Source organism: Camelus dromedarius, chromosome 8, assembly GCF_036321535.1.
Source record: "Camelus dromedarius isolate mCamDro1 chromosome 8, mCamDro1.pat, whole genome shotgun sequence".
NCBI lineage: Eukaryota > Metazoa > Chordata > Mammalia > Artiodactyla > Camelidae > Camelus > Camelus dromedarius.
This window is the reverse complement of record NC_087443.1, coordinates 5819217-5833184: the sequence shown is the minus strand read 5'-3', so window position 1 is coordinate 5833184 and position 13968 is coordinate 5819217. Positions and strand designations below refer to the sequence as shown.

Sequence of the window (13968 nt, the reverse complement as noted above, 5' to 3'; positions counted from 1 at the left end):
TGCCTAAGCCTCACCCTCTCACCCAGGCACAGAGCATCCTTTAACTGACATGCAGATAAGGCCCAAAGTGGTCCAAAAGGAAGTACACATAAAGGGGAAAGAAGAGTAGTCTGGTGCTAAAAACTTGGAGTCGGCTTTATAAAAACATGAAAAATAAAAATCGAACAACCAAAAAGCAAAGGGACATGGTTTTGGTCTGAATTTTGCACATAAGGTGCAAGTTAGGCCCGGGGATGGGCTGGGAGGGGGTGGCGTTAAAGCAAAAAGACTTGCAGCTGGTCAGCCCCGACTGCCTGGCCGCACGCGTCCTGCACCTGCCGAGCCTCCCCCGGCCGGGACAGGGAGGTCACATGCATGACACACAAGCCCGCGGTCTCACCTCCCCAAGGTCATGAGCAATGTTCCTGGGGGACGGAAACAGTGCATTTGGCCATTGCACTTCCTTGGGGAACAAGAGGTGGGAAAAGGAGAACAGAAGCCTCACTTGTTCTCAGCTTCTTAGGACTGTGTCAGCAGGAGGCGAGTTCTCTCGGGAATTCGGCCGCCAGACCCCAGTACCCAGCTCTTCCTGCTTTTTGGGTGCACTCAGGTCTCGTGCCAAAGACTCATGCCCGAAAGCCGGGAGTAGAAAAGACGCGTATGCAGGGGAGGCGTCGAGGTGGCCACATCTAGGAGACGGGACCGTGAGCGGGAAACCTAGGTGCCGAGAGCTCCCATCCCTCCCTGCCCCGCCCTGCGTGACCTCAGGCCTCACAGACAGGTGACAAACCCCATCCCATGCCCCCCGGACACAGGTGGCACCTGGACAGGGGCCCGGGGCTACCCCAACCGCCTGCCAACCTCCACCCCGACCCTGCCCGCGCAGGACAGGGGAGGAGCTGCCTCCGCCCAGCAGGTGGGGGCCACCCAGAGCCGTGCCTCCCGAGTCGAGGAGGCCCCTGCACTTTCTGGACGTGGGCCCTGAATGCAGGGGTGTGACGTCAACCAGAGCGTAACATCCCTGCCGACTTCGGAGGAGGGCTCCCCAGACTGAAACTGAACGCGCATTAAAGGCAGAGCACAGGCTGTGACACCACCACCACGGCGGTTAGTGCTTTGTTACTGTTATCCCGGGACAGACGTTTAGGGCTGGCTGTGACGCCACAGCCAAACCCCTTCCAGCCCCACCAGCCCCAAATGCCACCAAGGCCACCTCAACCCGGAGCAAGCAAGCGGGCCCTGCTTTGGGAAGCACTGTCTTTTTGGTTTTTTGTTTTTGGAGTTTAGTAGGTGTGCGGTGCTAGGTCACTGTTGTTTTAACTTGTTTCCCTAATGCTGTATGATATGATGTTGAGTGTGTCCCTGTGGCCTTATTTCTTATCTGTGTATCTTCTTTGGCCAACTCTGTTCCGACCTTTACCCGTTTCTAATGGGGTTTGTTCTAGAGTTCTTGCTGCAATCTGAGCACAAATCCTTTATCAGGTATGTATTCTGCTGACATCCATCCAGCCTCGTTCATCGGGACCCTGCCCGGGGGGACATCAGAGGTTGGGGGAGGGTCTGCCAGGCCCGGGGGGCGGTGAGCTCAGTGAGCCCCGCAGAGCGGAGGCAGGAGCAGGTGGAGCCTCAGCCACAACAGAGGCCCAGCTGTGACACTATTTTCCTAAATAAGATGTGATGTACAAACAAGGCCCTGGGCCCCCGGGGGGGGGAGACCCCCACTCATGGAGCCACCAACAAGGGGCGGGGACGCCCTCTGGCGCTGGGCTTCCTCTTGTTTCCCTGGACCTTCTGGTCTCCGAAAAACAGGACCCTGGCGCTCACAATGACTAGGCCTTCAGAGCTTCACGCCGAGCTGCCGAGGTGACGCTAAGAACTCTTCCTTGGCTTCAGCAGTGTTTACTCTTCCCGAGTAACAATGAGACGTCTGGACCGCATCCCTGCCCACAACGTTTAAGCCTGATGAACCGCTCGCTCTTTTAAAACGACTGACATCAACGCTGACATCCCACCGGGGGGAACCGCACAGCCCATTACTTAAGTGTCTGCCCTCAGGCTGAAATTTTCTAAAAAATAATATTAAAAAAAAAATAGCCCCTCAGCAGTTCTGATCTCTTGTTTGCGCTGCATTAAAGACAGACATCTTTAGAAAAAACTGGTCAAAACGAAGTCTTTTAGTCATTCTTCTAAACGAAACCGAGCCAAACCTTACAACTGTAATTTATAAACCGAGTAACACAATCTGCTCTTGATGGAAAGGCTGCCAGGTACATCCATCAGGTGTGGGGACTCAGACAGAGTTCTCTCCGGGAGGAGGACCCTGGTGCAGACACGGTCCAGCCAGCCCCAGTCTCAGGAGCAACACTTGGATTTCAGACACAGAAATGTTTTAAAACCCTTCCTTTTTTTTTTTTTTTTAAAATATTTATTTATTTATTTTCTGGGGGAAGGTAATTAGGTTTATTTATTTATTTTTTAATGGAGGGGCTGGGGACTGAACCCAGGACCTCGCGCATGCTAGGCACGCGCTCTGCCACTGAGCTGTCCCCTCCCCTCATAACCCTTCATTTTTAACTCAGTGATAAAACGAAAGGGTGGAAACACAAGGAGGAGCTTTCTGATGATCTAACTTTTGAAACCTGCAGGAAATCTGTTCCTTTACCATGGGGTCCTCGTTTTTAAGGGACTTATTACATAACTAAATGAAAAGGAACAGTGTCGGCCGAGGCGGAAAAAAGAAAACAAGATAGGGTTTCTCCCCTGAAGGGTTTATTTGATTTTGCTTATATAAACCACTTCAGAGTAAACCATCTCTGTGGCCAACAGAATAGTGTTCCATAAACTTCCCGGGTCCCACTCCACTTCCAGCCTTCACTTTCCCATCAGATGCAGTCCTGGGCAAACACAGACACAGACACAGACACACACACCCACACACACACACACACACACACACACAAAACCACACCCAGCCCTCTCAGTCAGCTCCTAGGAGGTATCACCTCCTCATAATGTCCCTACTTGAAATCGAAATCCAAATCTAAATCTAAATCTAAATCTAAACCATCTAAATCTAAATCTAAATACTCAAAAACTGAATCTGAATCGAGCAGCAGAGCATTTCTGCCTGGGGCCTTGGCACCAGGGGAGGCCGAGAGCCGTCTGCGTGTGGGACTGTACTCCAAGGCAGCCCTGGCTTTACATTCGAGGCTGAGGACCTGGTGCTGGAGCATCCAGAGCTCGGCCCCTGGCCTCTCTCCTCCCTGCCAGGGGGACAATGTCCCAGCTCAGGGTTTATTTTATATATATATATATTTTTTTGAAGTACAATCAGTTTACAATGTTGTGTCAATTTCTGGTGTACAGCACAGTGCTCCAGTCATATGGGAACTTACATATATTCATTTTCATATTCTTTTTTACCATAAGTTCCTACAAGATACTGAATATAGTTCCTTGTGCTATAAGGTATGAACTTGGTTCCCTCTCACGGTTTTAAATAACACCTGTACACCAAACACTCCCAAATTCCCATTCCCACAAGACCTTGTCCTGACACATTTCCAAACACCTACAAAACAGACCTGCCCACGTTAGAAGCCTAGAGCATCTTGAACTTTACAACATGTCTGAATTTTAACTTCTGACCCGTCCCCTAGGCGGGCTCCGGCTCACAGCCTCCTCCAGCTCACGGGGCCTGTTCCTCGCCTGGTCGTGAGCACACCCTGTCGGCTCTGCCTTCAGAACACACAGACAGCCTCCCATCGCCTTCAATGCTGCGTCCCTTTTATTTTTTACCAGGGCAACAACGACAGCTTCCCCGAGGTGAGCGGGAGATGGAATGAACCGTCTGAAAAAGCACCTTCAAATTCCCCACTGGCTTCATGTGCTTTTTAAGTCATGATAATTTCTTTGAAATTTCAAATAACATTAAACAAGGTAGACAGACACTTTTGGGGGGGGTGTGTGCGTTGAGAAACCGCACTTTCAAGAACAGGATGTTCTGCCGTCCTTCTGATTTTAGAGAGTCCCATAGTTGCTGTGTGTCATATTGAGTATTTCACTCACTGCGGGCTTTTCTACGCGTCCTCCTAAGTGTAAATGTGTCTTCTTGGCACAGTATTTGTTACATACTTAAAAAGGTAAATAAAGAATAGCTCCGGAGTGTGAGGTTTTTGTTTGTTTGTTTGCAAGGCTCTCAACCTCTGACTCCTTGGAGCTGCCCCAGGGGACAGTGAATAAGGGGCAGATTGTACCAGTGTCACTTTCCAGTCCTGGGAGAACCCAGCACAGAACCGTTATCTGCGGATCACCTTGGGGTTCGTGTGACCTCCCTTATTTACTGCTTACAAATCTCCCTTTTGTTCTCCTTGTTCTTTTAAAAAAATTTATTAATTTATTTGTTTTAATGGCGGGACTGGGGACTGAAGCCCGGATCTCACGCATGCTAAGCACGTGCTCTACCACTGAGCTAAACCTGCCCCTCTCCTTGTTCTTTTCCGACTCTCCGTGTGTTAGTGACTTACTGGGCACTCACTGTATGCCAGACACTGTACCAGGCCGTTCACTCAACTCAACAACTCAACAAATACTGAGTTTATCAAGTGCTGGGTGTGGTCAGAATGACGATCCCAGATGGAAACCACTGCTCCATGAGTAAATTCAGATGAACGCATGCAGAAGCCAGACACGTGGGGTGTAGGCGGTGAGGGGCATCACGGGGATCAATCAAGCGGGGAAGAGGGCTGGGGGTGCTAGGGTGGGGCTTGGGGCCGCACTCCTGGGCAAGGAGGTTGGGGGGTGCTCTGGAACACGATCTCAGGGGAGGAGGAGCCAGCCCTCGGGAACATAGCGTTTAACCCTCACAGTAACCAGCCGTCATAACGTTACATCATCTCATAAATAACAAAGGCGTCAGAGTTAGGAACTGGAGGGTCTGATTTCAACCAGAGTCTACATGACTCCGAAAACCCTGATCTTAATTAACCTCCATCTGCCCTGCTTTCAGATTTATCACGAGTGAAGGCTGAGTTCCGCCGGGCAAGCGTTTCCATAGGTCTCCACAAAGGGAGATATTGCAGAGCCAAAAAAAATACAGTATTTACATAGGAAGGTCAAGTGCTTCAGCATCTATTAGATCTACGGGGGGGGGGGGGGGTCGGGGGGGGCGTAGTCAAAGCCGTAACTTGATCTCCTTAACCTGACATTCGATGCTATTGGTTCTTCTGAAGCTTAGACTCTGAGGACAGGACACTGGCTTGGCTCCAGGCATCCAAATGACTTTGGGGGAGACTTTAATTTAGCCCAAATCCAACCAACGTGGAAGGCATGCCAGCTGCTCCTTTAACACATGCAAATGAACACGACACAGTAGCTGGAACTAAAATTAAAGCCACCTAAACACAGCCCACTGCGGGGTGAATATTCAAACATCTGTTGGGACAAACGCATATTTCAAAAACTGAAAAAAAGAAAATATATATATATACACACACACATACATACATATATATATGGTTTGGGGGACATTTAAGGGACTGGCTATGGAGACAGAACCCGAGCCCACACGTGGATGAGCCGCGAGAAAGGACAGCCTTTTCTCTCGGCTCTAAGGGAAAGTCACAGCAGGAAAACCAGCCCCTAAACCATCACATGAAGTGCAGCTCCTGCCATCCCACGGAGGTGTAATTCCAAGCGGCTGATTCCAGGCATTTCTGAGCTAGGTTCTGCTAGAAGTTGAACCACCCTCCTGAGCTAGGCCACGCCCCTCTTAAAAGCGGTCCTGACCCTTTCTGGCCTCACGTCAGCTGCTCCTCATCACTGGGCAAGTTACAAACATTCCTCTCCATGCAGCGAGGACAACCTTCACGTTCAGTGCCTCCACTGGGTGCAGAGGATCCAGTCAGCCTGGGGATGAGGGCGGTGGGGACGCATGCAGCTGGGCTCCTGGGCTCCGCCTCTGCAGACGTGAGGGCGGGTACCACCTTGTGGTTGTGCACACAGCTTCATTCAGGAACCTCCCAGCATCCCAGAGCCCACCACGGCCCCCGGGGGTCCCTGGATCCCAGCTCAGCACCTGCTACTCTGCATAGGGTACCTACAAGCTACCCATGCTGACTTTAACCAGGAGCCCAGCAGGTTACAGGAAATATTACACAAAGACCATCTTCTGGGCTGGATTTAGAAAAATGATGAGATTCTTGGTATCACGTATGGTATGTATGCTCATAAAACATTATTATATCACACACACACACACACACACACATTTATTCCCAGGTCTGAAAGAACTGTACGTCTACACATCTGGGAGCTGCTCTGGGTAAACAGAGCTGACTAGAACCCAAAAATGCTATTAAGAGCAAGGAGAGGCACAAAGTTCCCCAGAAAGCAGGACAGAAGTGGACAATCTTTCTTTGATGTAAGCTAAAAACTTAGAAAACAAAGCCAAACATTAACACGTGTTCCTGTGCAGCTTGGTGGCTCTCATCTCTTCAGCTTACCCATCCCCAATCCCTGGAACTCGCACCCAGAGACACAGGGCCCCCGGCTGGCCCTCCAGAGGCCCAGGGCTGCGTGTCACAGCTGGTCCCTGTCCTCCTGCCCGGAGTCCTCCAGCTCAGGACTCACCTGGGCCCTGGATGCACTGATCTGGGGCAGACCATCCGAGGGCAGCACTGCACACCCTCAATTCCCATTGCCCCGTCACCGCCACCTCCCCACCAGCCCCGGCAGGACAGACTCCTCTGCCTGGAACCCCAGGACCCCTGCACAGCATCTGAGTCACGGTGGAAGTGTCTTCCACATGCCCTTCCACGATGGATGAATGACTCTCAAGGTCCCCGGGTGAGCAAGGAGGCCTGGCAGGCACCCAGAAAAACAGCTGCCCTCCTTACCTCTTAATAAAACCAGACTAACCCCCTGGGGACCCCGATGTGAACAGCCTCCAAATCAAAGAGCCTTACTAGCAAGCCCCATGGGTGCAGAGTGGCAGTGAGGGTGATGGACATGGCACTTCCCTGCTGAGTGGTGACAAAATGCACATGAGAGGGTCCTGAGACATCCCAGTTCGTGAAGGAACCAGAGGAAGGGTGCGAGCGAAGCCTTCCCCCGGAGCATGCGGAGCGGGGAGACGGCCCCGGCCCTCCTGCCTCTGGTTTCTGCTCAGTTGAACATCTGTCCTGCCGGGCTGTTTCTTTCCCCTTTCTAGTCTCTAGAACATTACACGAAGCAAGACTTTAGATCTTCCTCCCAGGGAGGCGTGGACAATGGAGAATTATGTTCTATGAATGGGTTTTTAAAAGGACAAATGCTAGGGACACGAGGGCCGTAACACAACTTTCTCTTGCTGACTCTCAGGCTCTGACCAGCAACCCACAGCCTCGGAAGGACGAGGACCTGATCCCAGGTAGTTCCTTCACTTCCTTCAGGGCAAGTTCCAGGGCCACGTGCCTCGGAACTGTCCTTGTTTCGGGACCCTGTAAAGATCCAGCACGTGCTCAGAGCCCCAGAGTAACCCCAAAAATGAGCCTCACGGTAAAAGGGACCGGCTGTGAGGGAGCCGGTGGCCCTGGGTGGCGGCCCGGCCGCGGCTGGCTGAGCACTTACTGGTCATGCCTGGTGTCAGGGACGGCTCTGTCCATCCGCAGCTTGTCACTCTCCACTTGGTTGAACTTGTTGCGGGCATAGGGGTCCTGCCCGGAGCGCACCATCGTCCCGCCGACGTAAGCCTCCTGGTTGAAGTCTCGCCACCGCACTTTCCCTGGAAGGAGCAGAGCAGAGGCTGTGGGTCAAGGATGGACGAGACCGGGCGCTCGGCACACAGAGCGCGTGTCAGCGTTCCTGCTGCTTACGGCGATTTTAGTCAGCAAACTCTCTGCAGACAACCCAAGCAAGCCCCTTCACCCCTAAACGCTGGACCACTGAACGGTGGTAGTTCGCACCGTGAAAGTTAAAGGCTTGGACTGCGAGCATCTGTCCAGTGAACAAAACCCTACGCCCATCAAAGTTCCCACGAGCATGGCTCCACGCACACCTCGTCTAAGGGGAGACGCCATCTGTGTGCCCTCCTTTCCAGGGAGCACGGAGATGCCAAAAGCATCTCAGACACGGGGACAAACAGCCCTGCACAAATGAAAAGCAAGGTATCCCAACATGTGACATCAGGCAAAACAAAGTACGTGTTTAAACAAACAAACAAACAACACCCGTAAAGGGCAGGGTATGACTACACCCCGGGGAGACCTCGGCAGAGACACTCCCTGCGGCCACTGCTGCCCTGACCCCGCGAGGAGGCAAGCGAGGGCCTGCCTGGCTGCGCTCTCGCCGCCTGGCACACGCCCCCAGGCACACAGGCGGCTTCGCACACTCACAGTCTGGCGCACACACACGAGGACACGCACAGCCTGGCACACGCACGCTGCCATCAGGAGGGAATGGCGGGGAGGTGGCCTGGCCGGTCCACACACACATCAGCCTCGACTCAGCTGAGCAGCTCAGCCGTTGTGGCTCTAGAATGCCCAGCACGAGGTTCTGCAAGGACACACAGTGGCCTGGGAGTTTGTGCCAGAGTCCGGGGTGAGGGGCAAGCATGGACAAGCCTGGGAGTAAGACGGCAGAGCCAGAGAACTGAGCAAAGGCATCGATGCTCAGAGGGAGACAGGTGGAAGGAAAGACGGACTAGAGACAAAGAGTCGGGACTCACTGTCCACCTCGGGCTTAAATCACTTATACCACTTGCTATCTATATGATCGTGGGCAAGGTTTTCATTCTTTGAATTTAAGTTTCCTGAAAATAAAGAAATACATAAAATGAAAAAAAGGTTTTTCACGAGGATTTGAAGTGCCAGTTTGGGAGATGTAGCAAACTCAAATCAAATTAAAAAAAAAAAGGGGGGGGGGAGAGAAACAGTAACAGCCACCCTGCCCCCCATGAAATGGTAAGATTCTAAGTGGTCACAAGTGCTGTGAAGAAATTGGAGGCGAAGCGCAGGCACTTCTGGGGCTGCTGTTCTGTAATGGCTGGTCTGACCGGGAGGCACCAGAACCGAGGGAGGGAAGAGCAGCCAGTGCAAAGGCCCTGGGGTGGGAGCAAGCTGTCTGTTTTAGAACCAGCCAGGAAGTGCTGGTCAGGGAGGCAAACGGACTCCCCACTGCAGGCGTGGGGGGCTTGTGGGAGGCAGGGCAAGGTCTCTTCAGCAACACCTCAAATGCTGGGTTGTTTGGTCCAAGATCAATAATGAGAAATGACACTAGTGTGTGGACCTACAAATGTGCTTTCCAAACACAGGTCCCTTCATACACAATCGAAAGAATGTTGCCGCGTTCCTGCCTCTGTTTCAGAGATGAGAAACTGAGATTCAGCTACGTGTGATTTGTCTGAGGCCGTGGAGCGGGAGAGTACATTTTCTATCTAAAAGCCCATCCGCTTCTTGTTACGATGGTTCTGCCGGGTCAAAATCCACATCTCATCACAGCTGCTTGCCGGGGAAATGATGCTCAGGGTCACAGAGGTCTGGCCTCCCAAGTGGGAAAGCAATTCCAAAACCCACAAGCTCCCTTCCCCCCCACTGACCCCCGCCCCATGAATGTCTGGCGACAGGAGCCAGCCAAGTGCCTGCGTTCTCCTCCACCTCAGAGAAAATGTTTCCGGCACGTGGTTTTGGAAACATGTTTTCCATGCTAAGACAGCCCGAGAAATTTACTTGTGGATCTTGTTGTAACCAGGAGGAGCTGCACAAGAGAAGCCCACCGTGGTGTCAGAGAAACGCATCTTTCTTCAACCTCCAAAGACGGTGCAACCCACTCAGAGGTACCCCACAGGGACCCGTGCCCTCTGACCGGACATCCTCTTCTGCTCTCCGGGGGGCCCTGCCTTGCCCGGTGGCAGTGAATCTCCCAAGGCACACACCATTTTACTGGAGACAGGCGACGCACAGCTTTCCTTTCCTAAAAGCTTGGCAGTCTGTTACAGCACAGCGGGGACTTTCAAACATGCTTGACCATGACGTACAACTTACATCACAGCCTGATGTCACGATGTAAACGCACGCGCATTATGACCTGCGAACACATACATGCTACTGTTTTGTGTGAGTGTGGCTCACAAAACTGGCTCCACCCTCTACTGATGGGTCACAACCCACAATGTGAACAATGCTAGGCGGAAGGACCATCCTAGGAATCAGTTCTTTCTGTGTTACACAGACTTGCTGGGGCCACAGCAGGTGCAGGAGAAAGCAGACGGAGCAGGGTTCAAGGAGGGAACACCTGCCTGGTCCACTCCCAGGCCAAAAGGGGCGCAGCCAGGCGTGCACACGACTGGGAACTGGGAGGGCACAAGTTAGAGGCTGTAGAGAAGCAGTCAAAACAACAGGTGCCGCGTCTGAATAGACCAATTTTTTTCTTTAATGACATCCACTGTATGTAACTTGCTGCTTTTCCCGAAAGAAAAAAAAATGACATTCACAAATCATCCTGCACTTTCATCACCTCTTTAAAATTTTCAGAAAGACCATCAGAAGTGAAGACTTTCCAGAAATACCCCAAAATCTAGTGAAAATGGACTTGGCTAAGCACAAGCAGTGGATGGAAAATATCCCAGAGATACAAAATTTGACACGAAAAGGCAAAAACCACCAAGGTGGGAGGAAAACAGAACAGGCACCGAAACTTTATTACACGAGCGTATGAAAATACTTATGACGAGATCCATTCCCAGCAGACAGACCGGTCTTAGAGGTGGTCTGCCAAGCTGGAGGAGGAACTGTGCGACCCCAAGTGTTGATGCCTCTGGTTCTGGAAAAAGGCGATGCTTCCTGAAAATTCTGCCATGTGAGAGGACCCACCTGCGTGCCCTCGTGCGGACCCCACTCCAGCCAAGCCCGCCCTCAGGCAGCCTCCCCGCCCTTCCAGGCCAAGCTCGCCCCCCGAGAAGCACGAGGGCCCCCAGGCTGCTGCACCGTTTCTCCCGGGGTCGGGAGGGGCTCCTGGCAGGCAGGGACCAGCCTCCTGCCGGGTTCTGCTCCCACCCACTGCCCGCAGCCCCGGCTGCACCTGCGCCTGCTGACCATCTGCTCCCAGGAAGCAACCGAGCCCTGCACGAGGCTCCCACAGGGGGTCTCCTGCCGCTGACACCCACACCTGGAGAATGTTCCCATTCCGCGCCGGACGGTGGGCCCTAGACCTCCCTGCATTGGTTTGCAGGCATTTCTCAACAGTGCCCTCTGAAGCCCGCCCACCTCCCGTACCCTCGAGAAGGAGCTACAGCAGCTCCAAGTGCGGCACCTCTGCCTCTGACCTGTCAGCACGAATTACAGAGATCGAATCACCACTCTGGTCAGCCTTGTCCCCCAGCCCTCCAAGGCCACCTGTGAACTCCTACTACACCGTGTCTCCCTCCCCTTGCCGTCCACCAGAGCCCTCGCCGGGTGCACTCACACAGGAGAAATCGTGATCCTGGAAGGCAGGGCTGTTTCGTTTCAATTCACTTACTCTGTTCTTGTGGCTGCTGAGTTGCCTCCCAGTGCAGCCACCTCCTCCAGGAAGCCCCCCTGGTGTCCCCAGCTGCAGCCTCTCTCTGGGACCTTCCTCTTCCCTCTTCCCCACACACTGCTCCCTCCTGACCACGGCCTTCCCACACACCTACTGTCAGAGGGCCTTGCGGTGTTCGCCACTCCTCCACCTCAGAGCTTAACTCAAAATTGTGCCGGGGCAGAGCTCAAAGTGGCCCACCTCTAACTGCTATTTGCCCTGCTCTGCTGGCTCGGGGGGCCCAGAAACCAGGGACCCCTGTGGGCCCTCACCGTGCCCTGTCTGCACATGGTCTGGACTCAGAGATACATTCATTTAAAGCAATTTGAGATGCATTCTTGGCGTCGCTTTGCTGGGCTCAGCCTTCACGGCATCCTCCGGCCCTTCCCAGTCTGGACATCAGACTCCCTCTCCCTCCTGCCCAGCCCTGGACAGCGACTCGGCCCAGGACCAGTTGCTCACTGCTCTCTGCTCCCTGGGGGCCCAGCCTGGAACCAGCAGACATTTAACAACGAAGGCGAACCCCCTGCAAAGCCCTTGTATGGTGTGGACATTGACCCACCGCCTCCACTCGTTCTGCTGATAATTCCAGGGACCCAGGGCACCGCAGTCACTCTGGCCTGCTCTTCTGCCCACCTGGTCTCTGATGGGAGCGGAGGCCAGTCCAGGCAAGGGCTGGGCTACTGGAAGGAGGAAGCAATGGTCTTCCTTGTCCAGTACCCTGACCCGTGGCCTGGAGCCGTCCAGTCCAGCTGACCAGCTGGGAAGGTCACAGTGCAGCCTTTCCTGCCCCTCTGGCCGCACCACGCCACGTCCAGGCAGGGAGAAGACGGGTCCAGGGTGATTGCCTCTGGGAGAAAAGAGCCAGGCCCTGAAAGAAGGATGAGACATCCCCCTGCTCCACCACCACGGGCCTGACCAGTCCCTGCTCGGACCTCTGCGGGGAAGGTGTCCTAAGGTGGGGACCAGGAGGATGACTCCTGCCACTCCTGCCTGCTGGTCCCCTCTGCAGGACGCATACCTGTCCACTGACCACCCCGCTGTCACCACACGCTGCTCCCTCAGACACACAGCTCAGGCCCAGCAATTTCTTCTCTTCCCATCTCTGACTTACGTGGCAAACCTGCCCACTGATACTCTTCCTCCATCACCCCTGTGTCCCCCACAGAGCAAGCCTCTGCAGTCGGGTACTTCCTGGAATCCAGTTTCTTCTCTCCCCACTAACCCACCCACCAGGCCTTGAGTCACATCTATCTTTTCCTTCCAAGCTGAGTTCTGGGGTTTCCCCTTCCGCCCATCTTAACCCAACTGGAGAACAGCACAGCACCCCTCGAGCAGAGACCAGCTGGCCATCACACCCACGCGTGGTCCACGGCACCCGGCAGGCAGCATGGGCCGGGGCGGGGGAGGCCCCAGCTCTGTGCCCCGCAAGGTCAGGGCATGGGCGGCTCACAGGGTCCTGCCTGCCCCTCAGGACCTCACTGCCACGGGGAGGCTGGTTCTGGGCTCCTGATAACCAATCCTCAAATTCACTTTCAGAAAAAACACTTTTACATTCAGGTTGCTGCTTGCCTTTGGATGACTTGTTCCATTAACTTCAAAATAATATTACCTTTCCAAGTATCATCACCCCTTCCTTAAAATGTTTGTTTTTACTAAACTTTGTATTTAAAGGAATGCTGTAAATCCGTGAAAATGAAATTCCAAAGGATTAACACCACAAAGCATAGAAACACTAAGACACACGTGGTCTTCAGATTAGAGGCCTCTCTGATATGACGGGCTGCTGGCAGACTAGGATCCCACCAAGGATGGCCTCCTGGTCCACCACCCGTAGGGGTGGGAGGAGGGGGGCGGCCCTGCTGGTGCAGGCCCGGCCGGTGGCGGCAGGAGACTTCTGCACTCGGAGCTGGCATCACGGCCACACTGCAAATCTTCACTTAAATCCTCCCCGGGAAGGACAGCTTAAACAAACTGAAAGCTAGCCTGTGTGAAACAGAGAGCCTCTTCTGGGAAAGGAGCCAAGAAGGGAAATAGAATGTATTTTAAATCAAAGGACAAAGCTCTCAGATTTATTTTAACCTCTCAGATGATCTCAAGTTGAATGTAATTTTACTATGCTTAAAAGAAAAAAAATTCCTCCTGCTCTTCCTCTAAAAGGTCACAATGCTTCACTACGAAAGAGAAGACCAGGGCAAGACGGGATTACAAACAGATATATCCAATTAAATGACCAAGACATGTAAATAATACTCTATTATTTGTCACTGGATATCTGGTATGACAGGAAATTTCGTTCACCCATGAGAAAAACTGTCTCCTGAAATAAGGCATTCTACACAATTCATCTTTAAGGATGAAGAAAAAAAAAAAAACCCAGAAAATTCAAAGAAGTGATTAAAAGCCAGTTAGAAGAAACTATGAGAAGAAAATCAGATGTTATACGGGAAACACTCC

General features: G+C 52.9%; 1 protein-coding gene across 1 annotated transcript in view; it reads right to left on the bottom strand.

The window, feature by feature from the left end:
- GALNT2 (polypeptide N-acetylgalactosaminyltransferase 2) overlaps positions 1 to 13968 on the bottom strand; it is a 186612-nt gene that overhangs the window by 55987 nt on the left and 116657 nt on the right. Inside the window, exon 3 of the mRNA XM_031460852.2 lies at positions 7588 to 7741. Coding sequence (XP_031316712.2) covers positions 7588 to 7741 — 154 coding nt within the window. The remainder of the gene's footprint in view (positions 1 to 7587; positions 7742 to 13968) is intronic.